This window comes from Acinonyx jubatus, chromosome D3 (genome assembly GCF_027475565.1).
Source record: "Acinonyx jubatus isolate Ajub_Pintada_27869175 chromosome D3, VMU_Ajub_asm_v1.0, whole genome shotgun sequence".
Taxonomy (NCBI): Eukaryota; Metazoa; Chordata; class Mammalia; order Carnivora; family Felidae; genus Acinonyx; species Acinonyx jubatus.
This window is the reverse complement of record NC_069392.1, coordinates 29082635-29110236: the sequence shown is the minus strand read 5'-3', so window position 1 is coordinate 29110236 and position 27602 is coordinate 29082635. Positions and strand designations below refer to the sequence as shown.

At 58.0% G+C, this 27602-nt stretch overlaps 1 protein-coding gene across 1 annotated transcript; it reads left to right on the top strand.

Moving 5' to 3' along the window:
- Nucleotides 1–25976, top strand: RTN4R (reticulon 4 receptor). The gene is made up of 2 exons (XM_027049645.2): nucleotides 1–271; nucleotides 24300–25976. Exons 1-2 carry the CDS (start codon nucleotides 250–252, stop codon nucleotides 25700–25702), a joined length of 1425 nt encoding a protein of 474 aa, XP_026905446.1. The 5' UTR covers nucleotides 1–249; the 3' UTR covers nucleotides 25703–25976.
- Nucleotides 25977–27602: the final 1626 nt, after the last annotated feature.

Here is a 27602-nt window from a genome sequence, read left to right as displayed (position 1 = left end):
TTCATCCGCTCCCGGCCCGCGCCGCGAGCGCCCCTCCATTCCGCGCCGCCGCCGCCGCCCTCGCCCTCCGCGCCCGCGGCCCCGCCAGCCCAGCCGACCGGGCGGAGCGGAGCGCGCCCAGCCTCGTCCCGCGGCCGGGCCGGGGCCGGGCCGGAGCGGCGGCGCCTGGATGCGGACCCGGCCGCGGGGAGACGGGCGCCGGCCCCGAAGCGACTTTCGGTCCCCGACGCGCCCCGCCCGACCCTTAAGATGAAGAGGGCGTCCGCCGGAGGTGAGTGCTGTGCCGGCGCCCGATCCGGGCAGGCGGGGTGGGGACGGTGGGGGCGGCCCCTCCTGGAGCCGCAGGGCCAGGCCGGGGCTGCCGAGGCAGGCGGAAGGGTCACCGGGAGGCTGTGAGGGCCACCGCAGTGCCGCGCCGGACTGGGGCCGCGGGCATCCCGGCCCCGGGAGGGCGGAGCCCGCGGCAGGAGGAAAAGTTGCCGCTTCCCGGGAAAGTTGACCAAGGCGGCGGGGCCGGGGGCGGCGGGGCCATGTGGCCCCGAACTCCGAGCCCGGGCCGGGTGGGTCTGCTGGCTGGAAGGGCGGGGTCCAGCCTCGGAGCGCCCTGGCCTCTAAGGGGTTAATGAGCAGGGTTGCAGAAACGTGGGTACGGAGCAGGGGTGGGGGTACTAGGTCGCTTTCACCTTTGCCCCTTAGTAGTCCGCTCAGGACCTCTGGTTTCTCTGGGGTCAGGCCGCAGCGGGATGAAATGGGGGCGTTGGCGACAGTAGAGGGCGTGGGGGGGGGCGGGGCTGGCCCAGCGCTCTACCTCAGGGGTTTGGCAGTGAAAGAAGGCAGCCTTAGCACCTCCACACCCGCAACCTGAGGGTCCCTTGGGGGCTCAACTGAGTGGTTCCAGAAGTGGTGGGGCTGGCAGCACCCCCTCCCTGACAGCCCTCATGGGACCCCTGGTGTGAGGTCCTGAGAGGTGGGGTCTGGAGGGTGACTTCCTATGGGGGAAATTGGGCATGCCCAGCCTGGAGGGTGCTCCCCTGGTGCCTACCCGGGCTGCCCTGCTGATGTCCACAGTGCCGCAGGCTGCACACACGTTTCCTTGCACGTGCACGTGTCTACAAGGGCTGCACACTTGTACATCGCGTGTGCACATGCATGCCAGACTGCCCCAGTGTGCCCGCGCACACATGCTGTGGATGCACATCCATGTCCTCACCCCCGCCCGCACGCCCACAGCCACACATGCGTGTACATAGCGTGCCTGCTGTGGTCTCCCCACTTGGCACATGCTGGGGCCCCTCAGTGGGACCCACTCCCTTGCCTACATGCACATGTGTTGAGGGGGAGGCTCTGGGCAGCCAGAGCTCACAGATGGAGGGGCGAGAAACAGGCTGCAGGAGCATGGCCCCACCTCTGTCTGCCTCTCCCCAAGTCCTGGGAGTCACCCCTCCACAGCCCCTTTGGGTCTGGGTGTGTGTGTGTGTGTGTGTGTGTGTGTGTGTGTGTGTGTGTGTGGTGTGTTCATGTGTGTGACTCAGTATGCTTCTGCACGTGTGTGTCTGTACACATGACCATATGTGCCTGTGACCACATCGGCATGTGTTTCTTTGCCTCCATTGTTGGTGCCCCTGTATGCCCAGACAGGCTGCGACCAGGTTTTACCCAAATCTTCAGCAGAGGCACTAAGGATGTGTGCTGGGGAGCTAATTCAGTGCGCCCAGCCTAGGGCATGAGGCAAAAGGGCTCCCAAACACTCCTCCCCTCCCCCCCTTACTGGGGCAATGGTGGCCGATGGGGGCTGGGACCCACCCGGGCAGGGAAGGCTCATTTCAAACCTCGAGGTCAACACAGTGACACATAGACCAGACCCTTCCCCCATGCTGTGCAGTCACTGCCACTAAGCCCAATGGGGGACAGGTATGTGCCCACACCGAGGCTGACCCAGGGTGACCTCAGGAAGACCCTGTCCCTGTGCCTTAGTATCTCCATGGTAGGAGCCTTATTGGCGAGGTGCTCTGTGGTGTCACCAGCCTCAGATGCTATGTGCGGCACTGAGGTAAGGGTGTTGGTGATCCGCTCTCACTGTGGTGAGGAGGGCCTTGGGCCCAGGCTTGGAGAGGCAGGGCCGTACTGCCTTGTCCCCCAGCCACCATCAGTGTCCTCGTCTATAGAATGGGGACAAGTGGGTCATCCTTACAGAGTGTGTGGGAGTAAAACAGAGGGGCAGGCTGGAGGTTGGGCCCCATAGGTGGGCAGGTTGAGGAGCTGGCCATTCCTCTTTTGTAAGCCAGTCAAGGTGAGGAAGAAGCAAGTTCTATGGGAGGGACTGAGCCAGGTGGTGGTCACACCCTACCACCTGGCAGAGGGCCACTCATAAACCCTGCTGCCGGGTGTGGGATGGCAGAACGACAGCCTGGATTTGGGTCCTGGCTACGTCACCCGTCAGTGGTATGACCTTGGGTGTGACAGTTCACCTCTCTGTACCTCGGCCTTCTCTCCTGGGCCAGTGACATGGGCCAGTAATCCCTCACGGGTTGTTGGGGATACTTCCAGGCCAAGGTCCCCATGGGCTTCTGATGCCAGTACTTTTGCCTTCAAAATACCCAAAACATAACCCCCCATGCCACCCCAGTCAGTGGCTCCCACAAATGGAAGTCCTCCCAGAAACCTTGCACTGCCAACTGGACCTCCCTTGTGCCTATTTGCAGATGGGGAAATAAAGGCCCATGGAGGTCACAGGGGAGTTGGAAAGGGGTGATGTGCAGTTGGGGGGCAGGGAGCGAGTGAAAGCACTACAGAAGGTGGGAGGTGGCCAGCAATGTGCTTCCCAAGCTGGGCAGCATCTCTGCTCTGCCCCTCACCAGCAGAGAACTCACAGAATACCTGGGCCTCAGTTTCTCTATGTGAAGATTAACAGCCAGCTGGGTGTCCTGCAGTTGGGACTGACCCTCTCTCTGTGGTCATGGATGAAAGGTAAGGGAGAGGGCCCAGTGGGTCTCAAGAAGCAAGAGGGCTTGTAGGGGTGTCTGTAGAAGACCTCCCCCCACCACAGCCTGTGCTGGGGCTCTGGAAGGCAGAAGAGGAAGTCCCGCAGTCCAAGGAACCTGAGGGCTGGCCTGAGACCCATCACAGGGCCAAGAGTTTGTTTGCTGTTACTCGCTGTGAGCAACAGACTATGAGGGCCTGGTCACGTGTGGCCCTGGCTCCCCCATGCTCACTGCACTCCAGCTCCCCTCCCCCTGCTGCCCCCAGGCCAGAGGACTTGTTCTCACCCATGAATGGTGCTGCCTCCTGGCTCTGTTCCCCCCCTTGCTCCCTGCCCCAGGCCCGAATTCATGGCTTTGTGGCATGGATGCCTGTGGCAGCTGGTGCAGCACCAGGAGGGTCCCCGCTGGTGGAGGCAGAGGGAACCCATCTCCCAGGACTGCATTTCCTGCTCTCCCGGGCCTGTGGCCAGTGTCTCCACAGAGCCTCAGTCTGTGCATCCAGAAAGGGGTCAGGAGAACAGGAGCACGAGGAAGCAGTTCCATGGTGAATGAGTGAATTGCGTTGAATGAGTGAATGGGTGTGAGTTAGTGTGTATGAGTGTGTGACACCCCTGCCCCTGAGCCCTGTTGTGGGGCTCCTGAGGGCTCTTGACTGTGCCTGGTTAATGAAGTTCGTATCACCCCGGCCCTAGCCTGAAGGGCCCTGACTCCCAGGCAGGGCTGCCTCCCTCGGTGGCCACCTAGGGCCTGGGCCTCAAGGTCCATAATGAGCCAGCCTGGCTGTCCCCCGCTCTCCCTCCAGCTGTGCCACAGCACTGGCCCCCAGCCCCCCCCTTCTCTCTCAAGGTAACCCCCCAACAACCTCGACACCTCTCTGTGTCCCCCACCCTGTGTCCCAGCTGCCTCATCCCAGACACTGCGATTGCTCCTGATCTGTTTACTCAGACACCCGTTCATTTACTCACTCATTGGTCCCTGTTTGGAACCAGGCAAATAAGGGGATGTGATCCTTGCCCTCCTGAATTTATAGGACTCAATGCTTTAAAGGACAGCTGGTCACAGAGCCAAAACTGGAAGCCCAGCCAGAGGGTGGGCATGCTGTCCACACCCGCTCTATCTCCCCAGGCTGTCACTGGCATGTGTGGGCCCAGCCGGGTGTTGTGTGCTGCAGTTTCTTCTTTTGTCGCTGTATTTTAAACATATTGCACGTCGGTAACTATTCTTGTGCATCATGGGTTTACTGGTGTGTGTGGAATCCCTTCCTGAAGATTCGCCATCACTTATTTATCTGAACCTGCCTCAGTCTCTCTCAGTGTCCATGGTCCTGGAGCTGGCCCTCAAGGAGATGCATTTAGTGTATGCCCCCAGTGTCCTCAGTGCAGGACTCCACGGGTCTCCCCCAGAGTGTGGCCACAGGCCCCCTCCCCTGATGGTAGCAAGCCCTGATCCTCACCCCCTCCCAACATTTTATGGATGGGCTCCCTGGGCCTCTCCCTCCCCTGGGGTAGGGTTTCTCACTGGTAGTGGTGGAATCTGCTTCTAGGCTTTGATCAGGACTCTGACTCCAAGGATGGCCCTTATGCAGCTGGGCTTTGGGCTACCTCTCTCCTACCCCCTTCTCATAGCCTCTGCCCTCAGCTGGCAGCATCCTGACAGTCCTGTCTCCCTGTCAGGGAGGGCCCTCTGCCTTGGGCCCTCTGCCTTGCCTGCTGAGCAAGGATGGGGGATGGGCCCTGCGGCACCATCCTACACCCTTGATCACTCCACTCGCTCCAGGACAGGGCAGCCAGGCCCGGGAGGTGGAGCTGAAAGGCAGGACTTGGGGCAGACCTCCTGGAGGGGCTGTGGAAGGTGCTGTGTGGGCAGAGGCCAGGAGCTTGGGTTGGCTCAGGTGGGTCTGACAGGCTGTGAGCCCCATCTGGGCCTGGCATGCGGAGCTGGGCCAACGGTGATAGGGGGAGCCCAATTGGAGGGGCTGGGGTGTCAGGAGCTGGCCCAGCTTTGTTCAGGCAGCTCGCCCGGCACCCTGGGGGTGCTCCTGTGCTCTCTGGTCAGCACTGAGGCGTTCCTAACTGGCCATCACAGATCACACTCCGTGTAATTGAAGTTCCACAGAATGTTGGTGCGGATTGAACAAGGGTTTTGTGGTCAAGCAAATTTGGGACTGGCTGGGTTAAGTGGCACTGACAGAGCTCCTTTACTGCGGGGTATCTCGGAGCCTCAGGTTTGCAAGTGGATTGGGCAGGGCCTCTGATAGGCACCCCATGTGACATGATTCAGGGACTGCTGTGCCCAGAAACTGTTTTGGGCATCAGTGGCTCAGATTCCTCGGAGGGCCTGGGAGGGGGACCTTTGGGCCCCTAGTAAAGGCTCCAGGGATGGGTGGGCCATCCCACACAAACCCTGCAGCCATGGCACTGGTGGGTGGAGGGACCACGCTTCTCCTGGCAGTGTGAGGCAATGTGCAAATTTAACCTTTGGGTTTATGACTCTATTTCTTTGCAGCAAATGTCACGGGAAATGTCAGGCTGAGGCTGAAACTGGTGAGGGGCCCATTGAGGAAGGGGATGGCGTGCCTAGGGGCTCAGGCCAAGACAGAGCTCTGGGTCCCTCACCTCCTCCAGGGAGCCTTCTCAGATTGCCCTTTCACTTGCCTGGGCCCAGCTCTGTGTCCTCCATCTGTCCCAGCTATTGTGACCTTGTTGAGATGTTGCCTTTATTCACCTCCTGCTGGGGCCCAGATGGGGCAGGCTCAGGGACCTGCCAGAAGTCTCCCCATCCTGAAGTCTGGGCAGGCGTTGGATCAACCTGTGCAGTGCCGGCTCACTCTGTGACCTTGGGCAGCACCCGCCCTTTCCTGGTCACCAGAGGCCTCATCCATAATCAGCGCCTGTTGACCAAACGTGGTGCTTCCAGTTCAGTGCCTTTCTGGGTAGGAAAATGCTCCAAGTCTGAGGCGAGTAGGGTGCTGGGCTCTGGGGGAGACAGGTGGGGGCTGGGTGGCTGGCTCATGGTGTCATGTGGCTGCTCCAAGCACACAGTATGTGCTCCATAAAGAGCAGGGACAGTGAGCAGACATGAAAGGAGGGGAGGTGGGGGGGTCTCAAGACCAGCTTGGGAATCCAGAGCCCCCAAACTTACTTACCTCCCTACCCACTCCAGCAAGGCCAGCTCTGGGGCCTGGTTTGACCCTGTCATAGAGTTCTGCTCTGGCCCTCTGGTCCCCATGATTGCTTAGTAAGTGTTTATTGCCTCCTTGCTGTATGCCAGGCCTATGCAATTGAGCAGGGATCTCAGGCCCCTATGCTGCCCTCACCCAGCAACTCCACATCTCTTTCCCCTGCATGTGGAGTTCCACTGGAGTTACAGGTCCCTCAGACCCAGTCGGTCTGGTGGTCATTACCCCTGTACCACCTGCCTTCTACCCCCATCATCCACGCCCCAGGCTCAGGGTCTTTGCTGCCTCCCATCCTCCAAAACAAGTCCAGTGTCCAGTTGGGCTCCAGGGAGGTCCATCCCCTTTTATCCCTCACTGAGGGCCTGCTGCAAGCCAGCCCCCTCCCAGACCTATGGCCACAGATGCCCACAGCTGCCTGCCTGCCATCTTGTCCTCCATTCAGGCTCTGAGATGCTTTCTGTAACATGTTACCTGACAGCCAAGCTCCTCCTGCTTAAACTCTTCCATGTCTAGATGAGCCCCCCTTGTTTTCAGGGCCTGAGCCAGGAAGTCTCATTTGGGAACCTTCTCTTCTACCCTCAGTGGGAGAGGCCCCCAGTTTCTGGTCTCAGCACCTGACATGCATACCTGTGCCTGCCTCCCCATCTCCACGTCCCCAAGTCCAGCCCAGACCTGGCACTGGGATACAGGGAGCCATGAATGGTGGAGCAGCCTCACGGGCAGTGACTTGAGTCAGTTACCAGGAGACACAGGAGCTGGCAGTCATGGCCCTTGGGGATGGCTGCTGGGTGTCAGGTACAGACCAGTTGTCTGAGGTGGCTGCAAGAGGCCGGCCCCCCTCCAGGACTCAGATGAGCAAAGTCATGGGTCTAGAGAGAGACAGAGATGCCAACCTATAGGGGATCCCCTCCAGGCAAAAGCCAGGCAGGCAGTGTCTGGCATTGGGACCCTCCTGGCTTTAGCCCAGAGCCAGCTGAACACCTGGGTGTGTCACTCACCTTCTGAGTCTTTCTGTCAAAGGGGGGAGACTCTGAAGGGGGAGTCAATGTTGAGTGCTGCCCTCAGGGCCCAGCCCTTCATGGAAGCTTGATTGTCCCGTTCGGATGGAACTTCCTGTGGAAATAGAGGCTGGTGATGGGGCTTCTGGGGCCCTCAGTGGGTCAGGGGGCCTCCACCTCGCAGGGGACCCCTCAGGTTCCCAAGTCCTTTGAAGCGTCCCTGCCCTGGGCAGGGGTGGGGGGGTCTGTGGTGTAACTCAGGAAGCAGGGTGTACAGCCACTGTACTCCTGAAGCAGAAGCCTCTGTTGAGCCATGGGAGCACAGAGGAGGAGCCCCCACTGGGGCCTGCCACTCCCCGTCAGTCCTGTAGCCATGAGGGTCCTTGCCACCTGTCCCAAGGGGAGTCTGTGACATCAGTTCATACCAAGGGGAGCCAAGTCAGAGGTCAAGGTGGGACGTGCAAAAATCCAGGTAAGGCCAGTGGCACGGGAGTCTGGAGGGGACGCTGGGACCCATGTAAGGCACCTCCACTTCTCAGCGAGGAGCCCACGTCCCAGCAGGGGCCTGGGTCAGATGGGCCCTGGGCCTGGTCACTCCATCCTGACTTAGAAGGAAATTCAAGGTTTCTCTGCCTTCACAATGTGGAGACTTCTGCCCCACAATTCATTGTGCAGCAGCTTTGTGGTCTGGTGGAAGGGGCACCCCATGGTCATTGGGCAGGGTGGGGTGCAGGCAGAAGAAGGGTGGGCCACCTGCCCCCAGGGTGTAGCCTCCAGCCCAAAAGCACCTCCCATCCCCAAACACATGGGTAGAAGCAGAATTACAGAGAAAGGCCAGTCCTGGCCAGTCACCAGAATGGGCTGGACACCACATCACAGCAGTCTTGGGAGGGCTGTGGGCCCCAAGGTCACACAGGATGCTTGCACCTAGCTCTCTCACCTGCCTCCACAGCACACCACAGCCAGGAACTGGGAGTGGGCCCTAGTGCTCTGTCCTGCCCCCCCCCACCCTTCCCGGAGCCCTGCCAAGTTCCTCCTACAGCTCTCCACTGTCCACTTCCCTCCGCCATCCTGCTCAAGGTCTCCCTGCTCTCCCAAGACACACTCAGCACCCCTCTTGTCCTCAGAGAGCACAGAGCTGGCTAGTCACGCCCCTGCCCAGCCCCACCCCAAGGCTCCATGGGGCTTCCCAAGGGATGAAGCTGTGTGAGGCAATGGCCAATGAGCCTGGTGAGAACTCAGCTCTTAGGTCTCCTTGGGAGCTGAGACCGAGACCCCAAGGCCATCTGAGGAAGGTACAGGACTGTCACTGCCCCACTGGCAGTGAGCATTTCTCACCCCAGGGCATGGGTGGCTTTCCCCACATGGCAGGAACTGATGAAGGAGCTAAAGGGTGCCCTGGGGCTGTGGTTCCTACATATGGCCTTGCAGGTGACCCCCCAGCCCATCCTCTGGGCAGGATCCTCCCCACCTTTGATGGGGTTAGCTAGGCAACAAGATGTACACCAGTGGTAGGGGCTGGGTGGAGGGGACCTGGGCAGGTCCCTGAGGGTCACTTGTTTCTCCTTCCATTCTCTTTGGTTAAGTGTTTTCTAGCCTTTCGTTTGAGGCCAGCCCTGTGTTGGGCCCAGCCCCAGCGGGAGGCCAGCCCACTGCTCTGTGTGCTCCCGGCCGTATGACATGTGGCCCCTGCACACCTGTCATGTCCAGGCTGTCTTTCATCTCCTTGCCTCAGCCCCAATTTATGTCAGGCAGAGGCTGACACGGGGGCAGGTGTGACAAGTGTCTGGCTTCCTGTTCGAAAATTGGCAAAAGAAAAACTCTCCCCATAAAGATATTCCATCTACATACCTCCCGGATGTCACTGAGAGGACCCGTCACTGCTGAGACAGATGGTGGCCCTAATGGACTCCATTCTTTACCTGCTGCCGGAGTCACAGCCCATCTCCCGGGAATGGCCCAAGGCAGGTTGTGGCAGTGTGTGTGTGTGTGTGTGTGCGCGCGCGCGCGCTTGCGCATGCACTTCAGTGCCCCTATGGAGCCCTCATTGATGCTGTGGCTGACTGCTCCATCCCCACTCCAGATTACAGGAAGCCTGACATAGACATGACCTTCCCCACCAGTGATTAAGGAGGCCTGGGGGGGTGGGGGCGACATGTTCCTAGATAGAGCAGCCTGTAGGAATTAGGGAGGGAGGGCCTACAGACCTTCATCCTCAGGCCCTTGCCGCTCATTTCCTGCCATGTGGCCAGCACCAGCACTGGTAAGTTCACTATCCCTACACTACCCCAAGGCCCAGGTGGAGTCAAGACCTGCTTGGCGTGTAACTCAATGCAGGACCCCTCAGGCCTAGCTGTGCTTCTTCCCTGCCAGGTACCCCATGGTGGGAGCCCATGGCTGAGACCCTGACCAAGCTCCAGGTCTCTATTTATTCACCTGCTCCCTAAATGGCCCCACTGGGGCTGAGTCCAGCATTGGGGGTGGGTGTAAGAATGGACAGACGCCTCAGGCAAGGCTGCGGTGTGGGAGGGGAACAGATTGGGAAGGGTCCTCTTCCAAGGGCTGGCATGGTGGGACTGTGAGAAGAGCCCTTCCAGGAGGATGTGTTGGGATAGGGCAGGCATTCTGGAAAGGGAAACTGCCTACACAAAGGCTCATGGAAGCCACAGGATCCAGTGCACATGACAGAATCAGAGGCTGGAGTTAGGCCAGGTCAGGCACCAGCATGCCCTTTATAGCTGTGACTTGACCTCCCTTCTGTCAGGTGGGGGCAGTGGGTCCCTGCCGGGGGGTGATATGACCCATCCCTCCTGAGATGACCCCACAGGTGGGCTATGAATTTTCTGTACCCACTGTGCACCACCCCTGAGTGGGCTGTGGGGTCTCTCTATACCCTGTGAGGTGGGTCTTGGTATCTCCATTTTCCAGGTGAGGAAGCAGGTCCCAAGAGGTTGGAAGACCTGCCTGAGGCCCCAGAGAGGCAGAGGCTGCACCAAAGCCCTGGCCTTTTTCTCCAGCCATCCTGCAGGGCTGGCTGTGGTGGGAGGGGACCCCATGGCATGGGAGTCTTGGAAGGGGGTCCTGCTGCCAAGGCACTGCCTCATTCACCCTTCTTGGGGCAGGGCTTCCCCATCCAGTGTTGGTACATGAGACCAAATAAACCAAACTAAAAGCATTTCTGATTTTACTGGTTTGTGTGCATTGTAAAAAAGATCTGGGAAAATATATCAGATGTAAGAAAGAAGTTGTATTAGTCAGCTCAGGCTGTCATAACAAAATGCCACAGACTGGGTGGCTTAAACAACAGAAATTTATTTTTTCACAGTTCTGGAGGCTGTAGGTCTGAGATCAGGGTGCCGGTGCGGTACGGTTCTGGTGAGAGCTTTCTTCCTGGCTTACAGATGGCCACCTTCTCACCATGTTCCCATGTGGTGACAGTGAAAACAAACCCCCCACTGTCTCTTCTTATAAGGGCCCTAATTCCATCATGTGGGCCCTACCCGCATGACATCATCTAGGTGCCCATCTCTCAAGGCCCTTCCTCCAAATACCGTCACACTGGGGGTTAGGACTTCAACATAGGAATTTGAGGGAGACACAAACATTTCTGTAGCAGAAATGAAATTGCCTTTGACTTCCAGGTGCTGTTGCCACATATTCCCCACAGGGATATCAGTACTCCATAGGCTGTCTGGGCCTGCACATCCTCAGGGAATTCTGTTCCCACAGCCTGGCAAAGTCTGCAACTTGCCTGTAGTGGTGGACATTTCTTACATTCATGTGACAAACATCTATGGTGTGTGCTAGTCACCAGGTGTGGCTCTGTCCCTGTGGAGCCCACAGTCCATGGGGGCAACTGACAGAAGCAAGCAACATGGAGACCTGCTCAGCTGACCAGCGAGGTGTGTGGTTAAGTGGGCACCCTGGCAGTGGAGGAAGGTGTGGGGTATCAGGGACCCAGGTCCACCCAAGTGCCCCCAAACCCCTGGGGATTTGTCAGGTTCTCAGACCCAACTTCCCCATTTCACAGATGGCCAACCCAGACCCGAGAGGCAAGGTCACTGGCGGTGCCTAAGCTGAACTGGGCAAAGTGGCTGAGCTGGGAGGTGCCCTGGCCTCTCAGGCCTGTAGCAGCCATGATGGGACAGGGAGGCAGCTGGGGAGGAGTAGGAGTGGGGATAGGTGGGCACAGCCTGGTTTCCTGCAGCCTGGGCTGGGAGGGAGGCAGCTGACTGACTGCAAGGTTTTAAGTATACATTTCCGGGAAGAGGTCTGCGCTGGCACATGCGCCAAAGGCGCCCTGTTCCCTGATCATCTGCTTCCTCCTCTGCACGGGGCTCTCCTGGCCCCATGTGAGGCCACCAAGGCTGCAGGGCCTATTTGAAGGGGGCCTTCAGAAGTGCAGTCTTTCTTACCTTTGCTTGGCAGTTACCGAGCACCTGCTGAGTGCAGCCCCTCACACAGATCAACAGACAATCATGCTGAGCCCCTGGGAGTTGGGGACCTGCCAGGGGCACTACGGGGCCGGTGGGGGGCCCAGACCAGGTCTGACTGACCTGGGCCTCATTTCATGCTGGAGACCCTCATGTGTTGAACTGGGGGAGGAGAGAATGAGGATGGGGAAATCATTAGGAACATATGTAAGAAAAAGGAAAATGCCTTTTCAGGTTTGATAAAGTTGAACCATCATTGGCCTGGGTAGGAGTCCAGCCGGGCACTGGGTATGTCCTCTGTGAGGATGAAAGATCAGGCTAGCCCTGGCCTCAGGGTTACATGGTGGGGGGGGGGGGGCGGTGGTGAGTGGAATGTGGCCTGCAGATGGCCCCCTGACCCTGATCATCCAGCCATGCCCACCCGTGCCTGTGGTGGTCTCCAGTAAGGGCCTGGGCTTTCAGGGGCTCCTCTCCTGGCCTGATACTTCTTTGGCTCAAGGTGTATGTGCCCTGCATCTAGTGGGGTGGGCTGGGCCTCTTTCAGCACTTCCGGCAGGTGTTGGAGGTAGGGAAAGGCTGTGCCGGAACACCTGCCTTGACCCTCCCAGATCCCAGGGGCAGGTGCTGAGGAATAAGGCCACCTTCCCTAGCCCCTGCCCCCAGGGCCGCCAACCCCCTCCTGCATGCCAGCTCCTGGCACATCAGCCTCAGGAAGTAGCCGAAATACACTGACCTGCTTTTCCAGGAGGCAGTGGCGCCTGGTCCTCCCACCCTCACTGGTGAGAAGCCGCCAACAATTTCCATCCCAAATTGATTTCAAATAAGGAAGAGTTATCACACACAATCATATAGGAATAATTTATCACTCGTTAATAAAAGAGCAATTACTTATTCACGTTGCCCCTGCCTGTGTGCCACGGGTTCCTTGGCAGAAATGTAATTGGGGCTCTCACTGAAGCCGAGGAAAGCCTGTTTGCACTCAGCCAAGGTCAGGGCAAGCCCTCCCCAAGAGCCACAGACCCCCACTCCGGAGGCACCATGTGCACACTGCCCCTGCCAGATTTACCTGCTGGGCTTCCTGCTCATGGGGGTCTTGCATCTGTGAACTGGCAGCAGGGTAGAGGTGAGGAGGAGCTAGGGTAAGGCTTTGTCTGACTGTGGAAGGTCTGAGCACACAGCTGAATTTTCAGGCCAAAGCTGTCCTGTCAAGTGTCTAAATAGCAGAGGCCTCTGAAGCCAAGAGCCCGGAGTGTCCCTAGAGTTGGGACGCAACCTTGATGACCCTTGGCAGAGCATGATGCCGAAGAGCTTTGTTCAGGGCCATGGAGATGCAGCTCAAGAAATCACAGTCCCACTTTGTCCTCCTACACCTCAGACATGCCTGCTTCTAGACCACATTCATCTCCACCTTCTGGCAGATACACTTTCTCTTTTTTTATTTATCTCTATTTCTGACATTTAAGTGCCAAATACGCAGCCATTTTGAAAAGATAAAATGGTCGACCATATCTTGGTCAAAGTTAAAACCTGCACCCAGACCTCCAGGGCTAGTCTGTAGAATCGGCTTGCTCTGTCCCAGCCCCTGTTCCTCCTTGAAGGCAGCTACTGTTCCTGTTCCTTGTGTTTCACATTTCCATGCCCCCTCTTCTCTAGTATACTTCCTAGTATGGTTGTCTCACTACCATTAGTTAAATTCATAAACAGTGTTTCTCAACCCAGGTCACATAAATGCCCTTCACCACCCCACCATGATTGGGAGTGGGTACTTTGGTGGCCTTTCTACTCTTGTATGGCCTTTGGTTTTCCTGGATTTACAATTGACTCTATCTTTTCTCTCTTGTCCCGTCCACTACCCTGTGCTTACTCTTCTTCACCTCAGGTGTTCTACTGGGTCTCTCATTTAAACCTGGAGGTGTGACCCCAGGCTTCTGTCTTGCTGCCCCCACATGGACCAAGCATGCTTTGGCCCCCTCACAACTCCCCAGCAGACTTCCCAGCATCACCCAGTGTTTCCTGGGCCGCATATTTTCCTCTTTCAGGGTTTATATCCTAGTTTTGGCTGAAGCACATCCCCAAGTAACTCTCTAAGGAAAACACAGTGAAGAATCATTCTGTGAGTCCTCATATGTTAACAAACCTATTCAGGCTGGATTGGCCTGCTCCAGAATTCCATATTGAAAATAATGTCCCTTAGAATTTTGAAGCCATTGCAATTTTGTTATCTTCTTGACATCCAGTGTGCTGTAGAGAGGTCTGATGCCACATTGCTTTTCCCTTGGGAGCTCTTTTGACCCCGCGCCCAGAGGCCTAAAATCACGTTGTGAATGTCATCTATTATGCTAGGCACTTGCCCAATGGAGGGCCAGGTCTTCAGGTCTAGGAGATTTTCTGGTATTATTTCTTTGATAACTTTTTTTCTCTTCTATTATCTCTGTTTCAAATAGATATTTGACCTATATTTGTCTTCTGAATCTCATCAATTTTTTTTCCTTCTTTCTCTTTTTGTTTTTCTTTCTAGAAGACTTCCTTGACCTTGTTTTCCAACCCTTCTATTGATTTTTTGGTAATTTTAGCAACTCTATTTTTAACTTCCAGGTACTCTTCTTATTTTCTGATAGCTCCTTGTTCATAGCACACTGTTCTTGTTTTAAATCTTCTCCTATCCCTGAGAGGAAACTGATTAGATTTTTTTACCTAATTTTTATCTATTCCCTGCACTGTCTCTGCTTTCTCTAGAGTTGTTTTCCCTACAGTCTGCATTGGAGCCTCTTTCAGATACCTGGTTTTCTGGGCACATGTTCTAGGGAAGCACTATTGAGAATGGAGCTTATCAACTGGCAGGTTTGGGATGATCAGGCAGGAGCCCCCAGAAGCCCATGGTGGAGACCCTTTCTCTGGGTGTTTTTCCAGAGGAGCAGCCCCCATCTTCCTAGTCCTTGTCCCTCTTACCATATACTCCATCACCATCATCTTGGCTCTCGAGAAGGGGGAATGAACACCTGTTTCTAACATGGGTGGTAGGTGGGTAAGGAGGAGAACCACCGAGTATGCCAGTATTGCATGAGAAGCAGCAGCAACTTGAGGTCATGCTGAGCATAGACAGGATCTCTCATGAGGCGAGTCACACTGTGCTGGGCTCCGGGCCTGTCTGTGAGCCTCCTCACTCCACTGAGGCTGAACCTGGCAGAGAGGGTGGGGGAAGCAGTTCTAGGCATCCTTACAGTACAGCCTGGTTGCTGGGCCCTCTTCCCACACCCATTCTCCTGCCTGGACTCAGCCTCTCCTGGAGAAAGCAGGGCCATCAGGCCAGGCTGGAGTGGCCTCATGACTGCTGGAAGCAGAGTGATCAGTATGGCTCTGGGATGCCACCTCTGAGCTGTGGGCCTTGACTCCCCAGGTCCCTTACCTGAGATGGGGCTGACTAAAGGTCTTCTGGGAAGGTGGGACCCCAGCCACAAAGCTGGAAGCATCTCAGGGTCCCAAGAAGGCAGGTGCTATCCTGCTGTCATCCTCATGTCATGGGTGTGGAGACAGTCTCACAGCCAGCCAGCAGCTTCTCCAGCCACTCCATGAAGGAGTACAGAGCAGCTTGCGTCTGAGCCTGGGACTACCAGACTCCGGGCCCACCAACCCAGGGAACAATAAGCTTGGGCTGAGGACGAGGTGCAGTAGGGGTCAGGGAGCCCAGAGCATAGGGGGTGTCCTCAACAGCTGGCCCGCTATGGGGGGAATAGCTGTCTCTCTACTTTATGGATCTCTAGGGCTCAGGGTCTGTTTTGGTCACCTGGGGAAATGGCAGGAGTTCTTAGACCCTGTCCCCTGTCCTCAGCTAGTGTGTGTAGTCACCTTACCTCAGTAAGCTTCAGTACCCTTGTCTAAGGAGTAGGATTGATGGTCATCCCCTTGCTATGCTGTGGGATGTTGTGAGACCTCAGGAAGTCTGTGCCTTGGGCAGTCCCAGGGAGGCCAAGGGTTCATCTCTCCCCTCTCCCTTCCTCTTCCCTGGTGCTGGGCCCTGGGCGGACTGACAGGGCCTCAATGGGAGACATTCTTGGCCAAGAAGCCCCACGCAGCCTCAAGGCACCGATGCTGGAATGGGCATCCTGTGGCCCTACTCAGGGGTGTCTGGTGTCCACCCTGTGCTGGCCTGCTGCTCAGTCACTTCTGGGGCTCCTCACTCTTGTGTGAGGCTTACTGCACTCGAGATCAGCCTCAGGTTGGTCCCAGGTTTGTCTTGGCTGCCTGTGATCTGAGATCCTTGCGCATGGCCAGTGTGATGATGATGGCATTGGTGACGAGGATCATGGGCCTCCACAGTCCATTTTCCATTCAAGATTCTGGCCAGGGGTCCACAGGATGATCCAAGGAAGCCTGCTTACAAGGAGACCCCCTCACTCCACTGCCTCTCTCCTTTTCTGGACAGAGTCATCTCACATTTACTTTTTCTTTGTTCTGAAGATTCTGTCAGCCCAGGCCTCGACCTTAACCACCTGGGAAGTGCATCATACCTGACCTGCCATGTCCCCTCCTCCCAGCCCAAGTGGACAGGCTAATGGTAGAGGGTCAGCAGGCTGCCTTCAGGGTGACCTGGCCACAGAGCCCCTAGAGGAGGGCACAGGGTTCCAGTGTTGTTGGATTGGCATGGAGAGAGTTGTGGCCTAGAGACCACCCCCCCAGCCTGAAACCATCCTCCTTAGATGTGTCTCCCTGAAGCACAAGCAGGTGCCACAGGGATCAGTGCCTCCCACCACCACCCCATTGCCTGGGGACATCCTTCCTGTGCTTCTTACAGCCAGTTTTGTTTGTCAGTGTTGTAAGTGCCCTCTTTGATGTGTGTTTGACCACTAGCCCATCAACAGCCTCTTTAATAAAATCATTGTTTCTCTTTTGACCTGCACACCATTTTGGGGTCACTCTCCCTCCTTCCCCCTCTCCAGCCCCGCAAGAGGCCACCAGGCTCTGTCCGTCCCAACAGTGTGGTCTCAGCAGGACAGTGGCCTTCTCTGATCCTTGGTTTCCTTTTCATTAGGTGGGGGTTCAAGTGACCTCCGTGAGGCCACTGTGAGGGTGAAGGCGGCAACACCCACACGCAGCAGGTGCTCTGTGTGCTCCAGTCACAAGCCAGGTCAGCAAACTGTTTCTCAGAAGGGTCAGATCCTGAACAATGTCAACTCTGTAGGCCACAAAATGCATCGGGACTACTCCACTCAGCTGTGGTAGTGCTAAAGTGGCACAATAAACACCCAGGTGTGCCCATATGTTGATAACCTATTATTTACATACCTAGACAGGCAGTGGCTGGTGGACTGGTTTGCCAGATGCCGATAGAACAGGAGGCACTGGGACCCATCAGCTCTGATGAGGGTTTCACTGATCACCTGAATGTCGTACCCTGGCTGGTGGTGACCCAAATGGGAGCATCTCATTCACTGCCTCTGGAAACCCTCGTCCCCTTGAAAGGGCCAGACCCCATGGTCCTTCCTATCTGTCTCTCTCCAGGGGTGCTCACCAGCCCCCACTGGGCTTCTCTGTGGTCTCTCTGTGCTGCCCCCGTCACCACACTGGCTTAGTTACAAAACCCCCGAGCAGCCTTCATACTTTACATACCTTCCTGAGGCCTGACTGCCCTGGTCAGGGGTGTTTGCAATATCTCAGCTGTCCTGGGCCAGCTTGGGTTGGCTGCAGTCCAACTGCTCCCTCAGGACTAGGGCTGATCCAAGGCAGATGGCCAAGAGGCAAGACTGGCTGATCCCAGAGGGTGAGGGGGTGCAGGCCTCCCGAGACCTGCACTTGTCTTTTCAATACTAGAATAAATCCCACTCAGGCAGAGGCCACCTGCCTGCCTTGCCGGTGATGTTTGACAAGTGCCCAGGGCTCCAGAGCATGCGGGGATATGCCCTCCTGTCTTCTCCCACTCTAGAAGAGAGCAGACCCTCTGTAGCCCTGCGTCCTGGGAAGAGCTCCCCATGTCTGTCTGGTCTCATCACAGCAACCCTCTGCTATTTGGCCGACTCACTCACCTCGGCCCCGGCAGTCGAAGGCCCAAAAGTGTCCTCTTGTTGTGTACTCCTATAGTGTGCACCCGAGTGTGTGTTCCTATAGCATGCACCACAAACGTACATTCCTGTAGCATGCACCCCAAGTGTGCGCGCCTGTAGCATGCACCCCATGTGCTACTACAGTGTGTACCCACATGTGTGTTTCTATAGCATGCACCCTGAGTAGGTGCCCCAGGTGTGTACCCCAGGTGTGTATTCCTGTAAGTGCCCCCAAGAGTGCACTCCTGCACAGTGTCTGCCCTATTGGAGGCTGATGCTCTGGGCCTTGCAGGAATGGTCAGCTTCTGGCAGGTAACAGATGCAGTGTCCTGGGAGGAGATGGGATGTATTGGGGTGGGGACAGGACCCAGCACTGTTGGCCCTGCCAGGCTAGGCACCCAGTCCTGGACAAGAGCTGGCAGTGGAAAGGGGTCAGGGAGGGCAGATGGGCATGGTGACAGGTATGTGGAAGTGCAGGTCCCAGGCCCCAACACTGGGAGTGCCCTGTTCCTGAGCCCTGCTGTGGGGGGAGGCAGGGGCATATTGGCCACTCACTAATTCCTCATTAACATCCTCTGGGGACTCAAGCCCACACTGGCCTCCAGATTGAATTAGTTGAGGAACCAACCAATGAGCAGTTGTGGAGACAGATTCTGCAGATAATTAGGCAGCGGGTGTTTGCTGGTGGCCTGATGGAGGGAGGTAGGGGATGCCCACCTCCTATGAGGGAGGGGATGCTGGCTGAATCCCTGGAGTGAGGGGGGTGTGCCTTGTGCCCTGGGCAGGTTTTCAGCTGAACAGAGCCTCCAGATGCTGGCATCATCAGTCCCCAGTATGGGGCTCCCTGGGGTGGGGGCCAAGGGAGATGGGCATCAGGTGGAAACATGGCTGGACAGGGTGAGTTTCCAGAGCCCTCCGGTCCAGCAGCCCAGCCTTGACCAAGGATGGATTCCCAAGGCGTGGTCACCGGGCCAAGAATCCTACTCATCAGAGGATCTGCCTGGATGCTCACCCTAGCAGTGGGCTCTGGGGCTCCTCCCCTGGTGACCCCTGATGTCTGGGGCCGGGTCAGGGCTCCCCGGCCCCTTAAATCCCCCATGTAGCACATGCCATGCAGCAGAGTGACCAACGATGGTCAGCCTGCTCTTTGACCATAAGTGTTATAAACCAGGGACTGGTCTTGTGCTTACAGTGTTCAGTGCTGCCCCTATCATGGGGTGTCCCCTTAGGAACACACCCTTAGGGTGAGCTGTACATCCAGAGCCTCCACCTCACAAGTGGGCCAAACTCCTCCCCTGGCAGCCTTTGCTTCTTAGATTTGAAAGGAACCCAGGGCCCTCCCATGTACTGTGTTGGCTGTAAATTTTAAGAGGGAATATGGGTTTTGGGTGGGGGTGATAAGCTGGGGATGGGGGAGTGTTAACTCTCCACTGCCAAGCGAGGCCTTTCAGTGACTGAAAGGCCTTCTGGTCCTGGGGCTATGAGCAAGTGGCTTCCCCTACCAAACCTCATTTTCCTCCCCTGTAAAATAGGAAAATAAAGTAGGCCCCTAGGAGGGTTCACTAGACCTCTGTTGGTCCTAAGTCCACCTGTGCACTGAGTGCATTCAGGAGGCTGGTCCTGCTTCCTCTGCCCGTGCTGGGCCTCAGTTTCCCCCACTGCACACAGCTTTGCCTATTGGAACTGCTCAGCCCTGGGTCCAGTGTCCTCCTTCCCTGGCAGGTGACCTTGCCTGTATCGACCTGGCCTGCCCCTGCAACTGCCTCCCCGAGAAGATCAATAAGGAGTGGGGCCTTGAGGGGCATGACCGGCAGCAGGGGCTGGCAGCCACCCCACCCCCAGGAAATGCAGGCCCCCTCAGGGGTGGGCTGCCACCCTCCTCCCCCTAGAGCCAGAGAAGGGGCCTAGGAAATGCCATGGGCATGCACACTGCCCCCTGCATGTGTCTATGGGCTGGAGGACAGACAGAAGGTGGGAGGTGACTGTGAGTAGGGAGTAAAGACCGAGGGGGACAGATGGACGACTGAGGGGGAAGGTGGGTGGGTGGTGAGCCAAGCACTGATAGAGGGCTGGAAGGGATGGGGAGCAGTCACGGGACAAGAAAGAGTGAGTGTAGCACTGCTGGGGTGCCTTGACCCTCTGCGGTGTGTGGACGCCACCAGCCCCCCACCCCCGCCCAGAGCTATTTCTGGCCTCGGTGTGCTGAGCTGTGGCCTCCTGTTCTGCCGTGTAACTGCGGTCTGTGACGTGACCCTTCTTGGGACGTTCTTGGTGATTGAGAGGGTCCTGAGCTGACCAATGTCCTGGCTGTGCTACAGCTGCCCAGGCCTTCCACAGCCTACTGACCCCAGCCTCTTGGGGGGGATTGGGGGGCAGGTAGCAACTCAGATCCTCCATGGAGATGTCCCCTACCTGCCACAGATGACACAGGAGGGAGCTGTATACCTCCTGGTGCCTGCCCACACCCTCGCAGACTGGGCTCCATTCCTGTGGAGGCCACATAGCGGCTGCTTTTCAGGCTTGGGCTGGACATGCCTTCCGGCCCCTCTGGGTGGCACCGTGGCCGCTTCTCTTTCCCACCTTTTCCCCTGGACCATCTCTGGGTGGGAGAAGTCCAGGGCTTAATCACTCTGCCTCAGTTTCCTAATCTGTAAAATGGGTTTGTGATAGTATTAAAAGAATTCTTATGCAGCTCTGACACATGGCTTTTATGCTAGCTCATAGACCCTCGTAATGCCCCCTTGAATAGGGTGTTTTTGCCACCCCATTGCAGCGGGGAGGCCCAAGGACACTGAGCCGGTGCTCTGGGCAACCAAGGCTGCCAGCCCTGTGCTATCTCTATGACCTCACCAGGGGAGGGGAAGAAGTGTCCCATAGGATCTCAGGGGTGCTGCACCTGCATACCTCAGCCCAGGGTAGAGGGCTCTGAGAGCAGTAGAGGCCAGGGAACACACCAAAGACATCTCCTGAGCCTGCAGCCTCTGGCAATCCCTGCTTCTGAGCTGCTGACCTCAGCAGCCGCCTGCCCGCTGCCCACTGGCTCCTGCAGCTGCTGGTGAGTCCCCAGAAGCCTCCTGCCCCTCCTGGCTCCCCTCCCTTCTCCCCACCTTTCTTCTTCCTCTTCCTTCCTCCCCTCCACCCCCCAACCCCATTCAGTGACCATGAAGGAGAACCTGGGCCCTTTGCTGCCCAGGAGCTGGGGCAGGGTGAACAGTGCAAGTGCTCTTTAGGCACCTGGGCCACACCCAGGCCTGTTGGGATTTTGGCTGCATGGCCTCATCAGCTGTCCTTCCTGCCCCATCTATGGCTGCCCTGGTGGGAGAGGCCCTGAGCAGAATCTAATCATTGCCTCCCTCCATATCCTCCCAGGCAGGAGTGGCTTGTCCTTCCCCAATGGTGGCCTTTGTGCCATTGCCACTGCTCCTGAGGCAGACCTGAGCTAAGGTGGGAGCCCCTCCCATGACCTCATGGGGAGGGCACTGTAGAAGACCCCTGGAAGGGCCATTCTGCACTGAGGCCTAAGGAAAGAGGAGGCAAGAATCAGCCCCAGGGATGGCAGGAGGGTGATTGGTCTGGATTTGTGCAAAGCTCAGGTGGCCTGGCGGCCTGGTATGGGAGCATGACTCACTGTGGTTTCTGTGTGGGGGCCAGGGTCATGGCAGGGCTGTTTTCTTGTCATTTGTTTGGAGGTGAGCTGGTATTGAGTGCTTACTGAGAACAGGAGCCCAGTGAGGCTGGGCATGAGTGGGAGATGGGGCTGAGGGGATGGGACAAGGGGATGGGCTGGGAAGACAGATGGGGGGACCAGATGGGGGACAAGATGGAGAGGCCTTTTTAAGATTCTGAGGGGTCAGATGAGTGACTGGGCCCAGCCCCTGGGGTGGGGTCAGGGAATACCATCCTGCAGCCTGGCAGGGCCTTCTGCGTCCCTAGGGCCCCTGCTATGAATATGAACACAGGCCGCAAAGTTGGGTTTGATTATCTCATAAAAAGATGCCCCCTCTGCTTGCTCAGCAGAGGGGTTGCCATGGAGACCAGCAGACAGGCCCCAAGGGGGTCCAGGCTGGAGCCAATTACCGTGGCTGCATCGAGGAGGCAGCCCACCACTGGCCACTGCACTGACAGCAGGTCCGTGCAGAGGGACCAACCCTCAGAAGTTGGTTTCCGAAAAGCAGTTGGCTCAGCGGGAATGGAGCCATGTCTGCTCCTGATGCCAGATTCCCGGCAGGGCTGAGCCACACGGCTGCCCTGCCACTTACCCCCATGGTGTGGCTCAGCCCTGGAGCCTTGGGCCATTCTCAGAGTGGGTGTAGCCCCAAGCACGTGGCTTACAGCCTCGTGGGGGCCCAGACTGGGGAGGGCTGGAGGCTGGAGGAGCAGCTGGTTCTGGTGAAGTCAGCTGAACCTGACACCAGCTGAGCTCACAGACCATGGCTCCAGGCCTGACAGCCACCAGACAGCTCAGACGGTGATGTAGCAGGCGTGGTGATGATGGGTGGCTGCTGACATAGCCTGGTTGGTGGTGTGGCCCGGTTGATGACATTGGCACAGTAGCGTGGTTGGTGACATGGCACATCCGTGGTAGTGAGGTCCAGAGCCCAGCCTGGTGAGTACCCGGGGCCCCCATCCCACCCTGCCCCACTTCTTCCTCTGCTGTGAGTCCTCAGGGACAGGAAGTGCTGTTTTCATAGCATAGTTACATCCGGTGGCAGGTGAGAGGCTGGTGAGAGCTGGCATGATCAGGCCCGACTTGCCCAAGAAGCCCCATAAGGAGAGAGCTTGGAGAGGATGTCAGCAGTTTAAATAGAACAGCTGGCTGAGATGCCCCCTCACAGCCTCCCGTGCATGGCCAGCCTGGGGAAGGGTGCCCTAGGCTTGGGGAGTTCTGGGCCAGGCCTGCCTCTCTGGACCCCCATCCCGGGGCTGCCATGTACCCAGCCGCTAACAAATGACTAGGCATGGAGGCCGGCAGAACACAAGGGACAGAGGAATCCCCCAGGATGTGGGGCACACTCCAAGAGGGCACACTCCTTATGCCCAGCTGGCCTTGCTCAGGCTCTGGGCTTGGGGCATGCATCTGCACCAGCCCAGGCAGAGAGAATCCAGTGTGGTGAGGGACCCAGCATGAGTGGGGGTCCCCAAGGTCACAGTTCTGGGTAGGGGAAGCTGGCCCACAGGCCTCTTCTTCCTCCCACCCAGCTCCGGCCCCAGCACTTAGCCGGCCTCATGTCTGCAGAATCCTGCTCTTAGCTAACTGCCAAGAAAGGCGTTAGCTGTCAATGCAGGTGTTAGCTGTCAACGAAGGTGTTAGCTGATAACTCAAGTGTTAGCTGATAAGCCATAACCCTCCCAGGGGGATTCACATTTTAATAGACTCACTCCTGAAGGAGAAAAGACTCTTTGGCATTCAAAGAGGGGACTCTAATGGTGGGATGATAGGCAGTGAGCTTCGTATTGGGGTGTGTGTCCCTGCTGATGAGACCAGGGTGGATACAGTGTACCAGGAGTATAGGTCTTTGGTGAGGCCGTGTGTGTGTCTGGCCCCCAGATACGGGGGGAGGGCATATGAGGAATTATGCAGACATCGATTGGCTGGGAAGGAGTAAGCTCCTCACCCGGGGAGGAGATCAAGCAGAGAATGAGGCCGAGGGGAGGAGGCTGCAGGAGGAGTTCCATGCCAAGTCAGGATGTGTGGAGGAGGGAGCAGCCTGTCTGGAGGGGGCTCACAGGGTAGGCAGGGCTGCACCCCTGCCCTTAGGCATCCAGGCTTCTGATCCTGTGAGAGTAGAGTTACTCTGGAGTCTGCTGTGCCTGTAGCAGTTTCATGTGCCCTGTTGGTGGGACCCAGACCCCCTACAGGAGGGCCACTGGGGGTTGTGGCTCCTGGCTCTAAGGCTCTTGTGGTTTCCTCATTAAAGCACAGCTCTCTGCAGTGGCGAGGCCTCCTCAGAATCCAGGCAGCCCAGGAGCTCCAGGGGCTCTGGAGCCTGGGAAGGGGGCTTGGACAGGGCACAGGGTCTGAGCCACAGCCCCTCCCTTCCTGCAGCCTGAGAGGGCCCTCAGGAGGGGCTGCTGCGGAAGCTACTGGAAGTCCTGCAGCTGGCTGCCTGGCAGGCCTGGGAGTGAGCCTCTGCTCTGTGTGAGCTTGGCCGGCCTGATCCTCAGTGTTTATACCAAGGGCCTCTCTCCCAGACTGGTCTGTGGGCTGGTGGGGCAGGGGACAGGCTAGGGACAGTGCTGGGACTGATGGGGAGGGTGGGCAGGTCCAGGGATTCACTGGAATCTCAAAAAGGTATTTGCAGGCATGAGTGTTTATCTCAGGAGGCCTTTAAATGGGCTTTGGTGGTGACCCAGCTAACCCTAAGTGGCTGGGGTGCAGGCATGGCAGCTTGTGTGTTTGAGCGCTGGGCAGGGTGGCAGGGTGGCATGGGAACCAAGGTGAGGTTCCTCGGTGCAGAACATGTAACTCCCCTGGCAGGTTTTGGTGAAGTGGTTTCTGTGTGGCAGGTGGAGCAGGGATCACAGCACCTGAGTTTTCAGGAGTGACAGCATGTCCTAGGCCCGGCTCTAGGCCCTCCTGAGGCCCTGTCTCAGGGGCCAGCCTGGCTCCAGCATGACCCCCATCCTCACAGGGCCCTCTGCCTGTTAACCACCTTCTCCTCTGCCCACAGGGAGCCAGCTGCTGGCCTGGGTGCTGTGGCTGCAGGCGTGGCGGGTGGCAGCACCGTGCCCAGGTGCCTGTGTGTGTTACAACGAGCCCAAGGTGACGACGAGCTGCCCGCAGCAGGGCCTCCAGGCTGTGCCCACTGATATCCCGGCCGCCAGCCAGCGCGTCTTCTTGCACGGCAACCGCATCGTACATGTGCCCGCTGCTGGCTTCCGTGCCTGCCGTAACCTCACCATCTTGTGGCTGCATTCGAATGCACTGACCCGCATTGATGCTGCTGCCTTCACCGGCCTAACCCTTCTCGAGCAGCTGGACCTCAGCGACAATGCACAGCTGCGTGCCGTGGACCCCACCACGTTCCATGGCCTGAGCCGCCTGCACACGCTGCACCTGGACCGCTGCGGCCTGCAGGAGCTGGGCCCCGGCCTGTTCCGTGGCCTGGCTGCCCTGCAGTACCTCTACCTACAGGACAACAGTCTGCAGGCGCTGCCAGATGACGCCTTCCGCGACCTGGGCAACCTCACACACCTCTTCCTGCACGGCAACCGCATCCCCAGCGTGCCTGAGCGCGCCTTCCGTGGCCTGCACAGCCTCGACCGCCTCCTTCTACATCAGAACCGTGTGGCCCATGTGCACCCGCATGCCTTCCGTGACCTCGGCCGCCTCATGACGCTCTACCTGTTTGCCAACAACCTCTCTGCGCTGCCCGCAGAGGCCCTGGCACCCCTGCGTTCCCTGCAGTATCTACGGCTCAATGATAACCCCTGGGTGTGTGACTGCCGGGCACGCCCGCTCTGGGCCTGGCTGCAGCAGTTCCGAGGCTCCTCGTCTGAGCTGCCCTGCAGCCTGCCCCCACACCTGGCCGGCCGTGACCTCAAGCGCTTGGCTGCCACCGACCTGGAGGGCTGTGCTATTGCTGCCAGGCCCTCCCGTCCCATCCGGACCGGCGGGCCTACTGATGACGAGCGTCTGGGTCTGCCCAAATGCTGCCAGCCTGATGCTGTGGACAAGGCCTCAGTGTTGGAGGCTGGCAGTCCAGGCTCAGCCGGCAACGCGCTCAAGGGACGTGTGCCATCCGGCGACAGCCCACCAGGCAATGGCTCTGGCCCACGGCACATCAACGACTCCCCCTTCGGGACCCTGCCTGGCTCAGCTGAGCCCCCACTGACCGGGATGAGGCCTGAGGGCTCCGAGCCACCGGGGCCCCCCACCACAGGCCCTCGCCGGAGGCCAGGCTGTTCCCGCAAGAACCGCACCCGCAGCAGCCACTGCCGTCTGGGCCAGGCGAGCAGTGGGGGCGGTGGGACTGGTGATGCAGAGGGCTCAGGCGCCCTGCCCAGCCTCGCCTGCGGCCTGGCCCCCCTAGGCCTCGCGCTGGTACTGTGGACGGTGCTTGGGCCCTGCTGACCGGCCACCGATCGCGAGGCCGTTCTCAGCAGTCAGGTGTGTGTACATATGGGGTCCCCTCCATGACGCCAGCCAGCACCAGGCGGCAGGCCCTCCCTGATGGACACCTCCCGCCCACCCACCCCATCTCCACCCCATCATGTTTACAGGGTGCAGCGGCAGCGTTTGTTCCAGAACGCCACCTCCCACCCGGATCGCGGTATATAGAGATATGCATTTTATTTTACTTGTGTAAAAATATCGGAAGACGTGGAATAAAGAGATCTTTTCTTAAGCTATGGCCTCTCGGGCTGGGGTGCTGTGGGCAATGAGAGGCATGTGGGTCCCAGAGGTGCAGCCCTGCGTCAGTCACAGGCACACGGAGGCCCTGAAAGGGGAGGGATTTGCCAGGTAGTGCAGGCTGCCATTTCACTCCAGTAGCACCCAATGATGGTCAGCGGGGATGTGTCATGCCCCTGCCCTCCACCCTAGCCATGAAGGCTAACATCAGTGTGCCTTGGCCACTTTCCCTTCTAGCTAGGCTGACAGTGGCATCTGCCCAGGGAGAAGTGTTTGTCCTGCACAGAGCCCACAGGAGCAGGATGAGGCTGCCTTTGTGGGGGATGTCTGTTCCGGTGCCACACAGAGTCCCTGGAGCTCCTAGCCTTCCACCCTAGCCAGCGCCGCCCCTCCCCAGCTCCATATGGGTTGGGTGTAGGTAGACCAGGTGGCCCTGAAGGAGAGCTGAGTGGGCAAGACCAGGCCCCTGTCTTCCAAGACCTGACAGGGGTCATGTGTACCCTCATACCACTGCTTGTGGTCTCATGCCACCTGCAGCTATGCCTATGTAGGCATGTGCCCAGGCATGTGTGCACATCCACCACACTGCATCCCAAACACATGGGTCTGCATGCCCCTGCACACACATGAGCACACACAGCACATACACAAGCAGAGCAAGGACCACACGTATGCACACACATGCACGCACACGTGTGCTTGCAAACACAGCACACACAGCACAGGCAAAAATATGCACATGCACGTTTTCTCAAGGCCTGGGCCCGTGAGGACTTAGAAACAAAAGGAAAAGAGGCCATGTGGCCCGTGACTGAGGCTCTCCCATTCCCCTGGGGCAGGGGCCTTTGGGAGCAGGGTGAGGGAGGAAGCACAGTGAGTTGGGGGAGGGAGTAGGGGGAGCGTTGTTGGTGGAGCCAGATGGCGGTGGGGGCGGCCAGGGCTCCAGAAGCCCAAGGGAGGAAGGAGGAGGGGGGAACGTGTGCAGCAAGCAGGCTCTCAGCTCCCCTGCCCAGCTCTTCAGTGCCCATGGTGTGCTCAGACCCTCCCCACGCTGGGGGCCAGGACAGAGTCAAGGGCCTCTTCTTGATCCTGGGCTCACTAGCACTGCCTGCCCACTATGTGGGTCCTGGCAGTTTGCCCCTCTGCACAAAGGACACCAGCACATCCAAGCTCAAAGACCTGACTGCCTTGCCCCTGGCTCAGAGGGGGCGGCTCAAGCAGGCTCTACAGGAATAGGGACACTATTTGCTCAAAGCTCCTCTCCCAGCCCCTCTGGGCCTAGGAGACCCCATTGCTCGCCCTTGATAGCCTTCTCAGAGGCAGCTCTGTGGAATCTGGTGTCGAGGTGTCAGACAGCTTCTGTTGTTTAATCCAGTGTTCACCTGAGCAGACCATGCCATACCTAAGAAGGTGTAACCAAAGTGCTAGATCTGGGGAAGAGGCAGGGCTCCAAACTGAGGCTGACAGGTTTTTGCACAACACAGTGGCCCCTGGGTTCCCACCACCTTCCTGGGAACCAGAAAATGGCAGATGACTATCTGCAAAGAGCTTTGAGGCCCACCTGAGCTCCTCAGCTTGCATGCCTCCCAGGACAGGACGTTCTCTACCTATGTTGAGCCTG